This window comes from Salvelinus sp. IW2-2015, linkage group LG20 (assembly GCF_002910315.2).
Source record: "Salvelinus sp. IW2-2015 linkage group LG20, ASM291031v2, whole genome shotgun sequence".
NCBI lineage: Eukaryota > Metazoa > Chordata > Actinopteri > Salmoniformes > Salmonidae > Salvelinus > Salvelinus sp. IW2-2015.
In genome coordinates, this window is record NC_036860.1 from 2653816 (window position 1) to 2657415 (window position 3600).

General features: G+C 45.8%; 1 protein-coding gene across 1 annotated transcript; it reads left to right on the top strand.

Moving 5' to 3' along the window:
- Positions 1–236: 236 nt before the first annotated feature.
- Positions 237–3582, top strand: LOC111981206 (caspase recruitment domain-containing protein 10). Its single transcript, XM_024012376.2, has 4 exons — positions 237–240; positions 2330–2467; positions 2560–2746; positions 3055–3582. Exons 1-3 carry the CDS (start codon positions 237–239, stop codon positions 2736–2738), a joined length of 321 nt encoding a protein of 106 aa, XP_023868144.1. The 3' UTR covers positions 2739–2746; positions 3055–3582.
- The last annotated feature ends 18 nt before the right edge of the window (positions 3583–3600 follow it).

The window sequence follows — 3600 nt, forward strand, 5'->3', positions numbered from 1 at the left end:
ATTTGAGGTTATTTTAATGAACAAAATATTTGCTTTTCTTTCAAAAACAAGGACACTTCTAAGTGACCTCAAACTTTTTAACGGTACTGTATGTTTTACTGACACACCACAGAAACTACAGAACCAGGTTTCACCAGTCAAAGGTGAAAGAAGAGGGGGGGATTGAACGGACGGGGTCAGAGGAACCCAGTTGAAAAGAGGGGACAATAGTGGAGTGGAGTCTTCCAGTTTGAGTCATGGGTGAGTCATAGAGACACAGGGGTTGATACCCTCTCCCTTTCTCTATATTTGGATGTCTGGTCGAGACAGTCCATTGTATGAAACAGCCCATTGTGCGCCTAAACATGCACACATTCATGGTCCAGACACGCACACATCAAAACAGTCCTTCAACCGTTGTGCTGGATGCATTAGTGCACTGTGGTTCATTGTGTGAGACATTCACCTACACAGTATACCGAAGTATGAAAAGATGTCTGTCTAAAACAGTAACGTACAAACACAATTCCTAAATAGTGTCACTCACCTAATTATAACAGATAAAATGCACACACCACTAATACAACAGTATGTCCTGCTGTTACCCTGCAACCTCCCATCCCGTCCCCACCACACTCTTCCCATTGTTATGATCCTCATGAGAGATGACACTTCTGTGCCTGCTTGCTGACTTTATTACAGATTTAGGGGGAATCTCTTGGGCCAAGGGAATGTGAGGAGGGGGATGTTTGCTGCCAAGAGTCGTGAAAAATGTCCCTGTGTGACCTTTAACTGTTGACCTGTGACTGAGGGTCTAGACCACTCGGAGACATTTCTATGTCTTGCTTCTCTAATAGGCACGCGCAAATGCGTGTGTATGCCCGTGCTCACACACAGTAACAGACACACACTCATTGGCATATTATCTCTGATAAAGAGATTGCCCCCCTAGATAAAGATGAGCAGAAAAAGACTATATAAAATAAATAATACAAATACTGAGCAATATTGTATGCTCCAAAAATATATATAGAGTTGAAGTCGGAAGTTTACATACACCTTAGACAAAAACATTTAAACTCAGTTTTTCACAATTCCTGACATTTAATCCCAGTACAAATTCCCTGTTTTAGCTCAGTTAGGATCACCACTTTATTTTAAGAATGTGAAATGTCAGAATAATAGTAGAGAGAATGATTTATTTCAGCTTCTATTTCTTTCATCTCATTCGGGTCTTGGGTGACTTGGGTCAAACGTTTCGGGTAGCCTTCCACAAGCTTCCCACAATAAGTTGGGTGAATTTTGGCCCATTCCTCCTGACAGAGCTGGTGTAACTGAGTCAGGTTTGTAGGCCTCCTTGCTCGCACACGCTTTTTCAGTTCTGCCCACAAATGTTCTATAGGATTGAGGTCAGGGCTTTGTGATGGCCACTCCAATACCTTGACTTTGTTGTCAAGACCCATTTGTGTCCAAGCTTTAACTTCCTGACTGATGTCTTGAGATGTTGCTTCAATATATCCACATAATTTTCCGTCCTCATGATGCCATCTATTTTGTGAAGTGCGATGTCTAGCAAAGAGGCACCGAGTTTGAAGGTAGGCCTTGAAATACATCCACAGGTACACCGCCAATTGACTCAAATGCCTATCAGAAGCTTCTAAAGCCATGACATTTTCTGGAATTTTCCAAGCTGTTTAAAGACACAGTCAATTTAGTGTATGTAAACTTCTGACCCCCTGGAATTGTGATACAGTGAATTATAAGTGAAATAATCAGCCTGTAAACAATTGTTGGAAAAATTACTTGTGGTAGATGTCCTAAACGACTTACCAAAAATATAGTTTGGTCGAAAGAAATTTGTGGAGTGGTTGAAAAACGAGTTTTAATGACTCCAACCTAAGTGTATGTAAACTTCCGATTTCAACTGTAAGTGAGAGGAGGCAGGGAGAGGGGATGTAGGTCGGAGAGAATGAGGTAAGGAGGGGTTTGTGCCGTGTGAGAAAAAGGTGGTTAGGAAGGATAGCAAGAGGGGAGTGAGAGACAGAGGGAGGGGAGACAGGTATGAGTAACGAGGCAGGAGATCAAGATGAAAGGAATGAAGGGGTGGCCACTAGCTAGGTAAAGGAGAGGGAGAGATAAAGGAGGAGGTAGACAGATGGGGAGTGAAAAAGACGGGGAGAGAGGAAGAAACAGAGAGATGAGGTTAGAGAGGAAAAGATGACAAAGGGATTACCTGGAACATGAGCAGCTTTCACACTTGTGTCAGTACAGTACTTACAGTGTCTCCATCTTCAGGATGTATTGTCGTCTTCATCTTATAAACTTTAATGATGTCKTAACTGTTWATCAGGACGTTTGATTGACATCCTGCATGGGCGGGGCCAGCGTGGCCTGCAGGCCTTCATGGAGTCTTTGGAGTTCTACCACCCKGWGCAATACACTCAGCTCACTGGACAACAGCCCACCCAGCGCTGCTCCATCATCTTGGGTAAGGATTTGTCCCCAAATATCCCCCTTCCACTCCTGTATGACCAGTGTTCCCCCGTCCCTCATTTACCTCCACTGCTGTGTCCCCCCCAGATGAGGAGGGTCCAGAGGGCCTGACTCAGTTCCTGCTGCTCGAGGTGCGTAAAATGAGGGAGCAGCTGCGGGGGAGCCGCGTGTGTGAGCGCCGCCTGTCCCAGCGTTGCCGTGTGGCCGAGGAGGAGCGCAGCCGGGCTGAACGCAAGACACTGGACCTACGACATGACCGGCTGTAGATGGAGAGGTACACCACACAGAACCACACATACAGGGCTTAAAGCACTGTGAGACAAATGACACTATGAGAAGCATTAAAGTTTGATTAATTGAACTTCACAGGTAAAACCACACAAACATCTGGTTGTTATCCACAAGGCCCAACAATGTGCAATGCACCCAAAGTGAATGACAGTATTCAGACTGGAAGTTTCTGATATACAGAAACTACATTCATGATGAGCCATGGTCCATGGCTGTCATACATTTCTTTAATAGGGATGTACAGTTTCTATGTCCAGTGTACTGAGAGCTGGCTGAATGTGTCTCCCACAGGCTGCGTCAGGACTGGGAGGCAGGCAGCAGGGAGCTGGGCCGGCTGAAGGACATGCACCTGGAACAGGCTGTGAAATACTCTCGTGCCCTGGAGGATCAGGCCAAGGCCTCCGCACGTGAGAGAGAGCTACTGGAACAGGTATAGAGAGGAGAGGGGGCCAAAGGGTCTGATGGGTTGTTGAAGGAGAGGGATGGTGACTGGGACAGAAGAAAGCAGCTGGAGAAAGATAAAAGGATGGATGGAGGTATAATTTTTTTGAAAGAGCTGTTGGGACATGCCTTTATAGGAAGCCTTTTCCCTGGTAGGATTCCCTTGTAATACTCTTACTCAACCTTTTCTACAGATGGAGCAGCTGAAGACCAGACTGATGGAGGCAGAGAAAGAGACTGACAGTAGTCCTGTCTCTATTGCGCCAGTCAGAAGGAACAGTAGTGTCACCCATCGCACGAACGGCACCCCCGCTGTTCCCGAGAAGAGTGAGAAGCCACGACAGCACATTGACATTCAGAAGTCAGGTCACATTGAAACACAGGTGAGAGCCACCA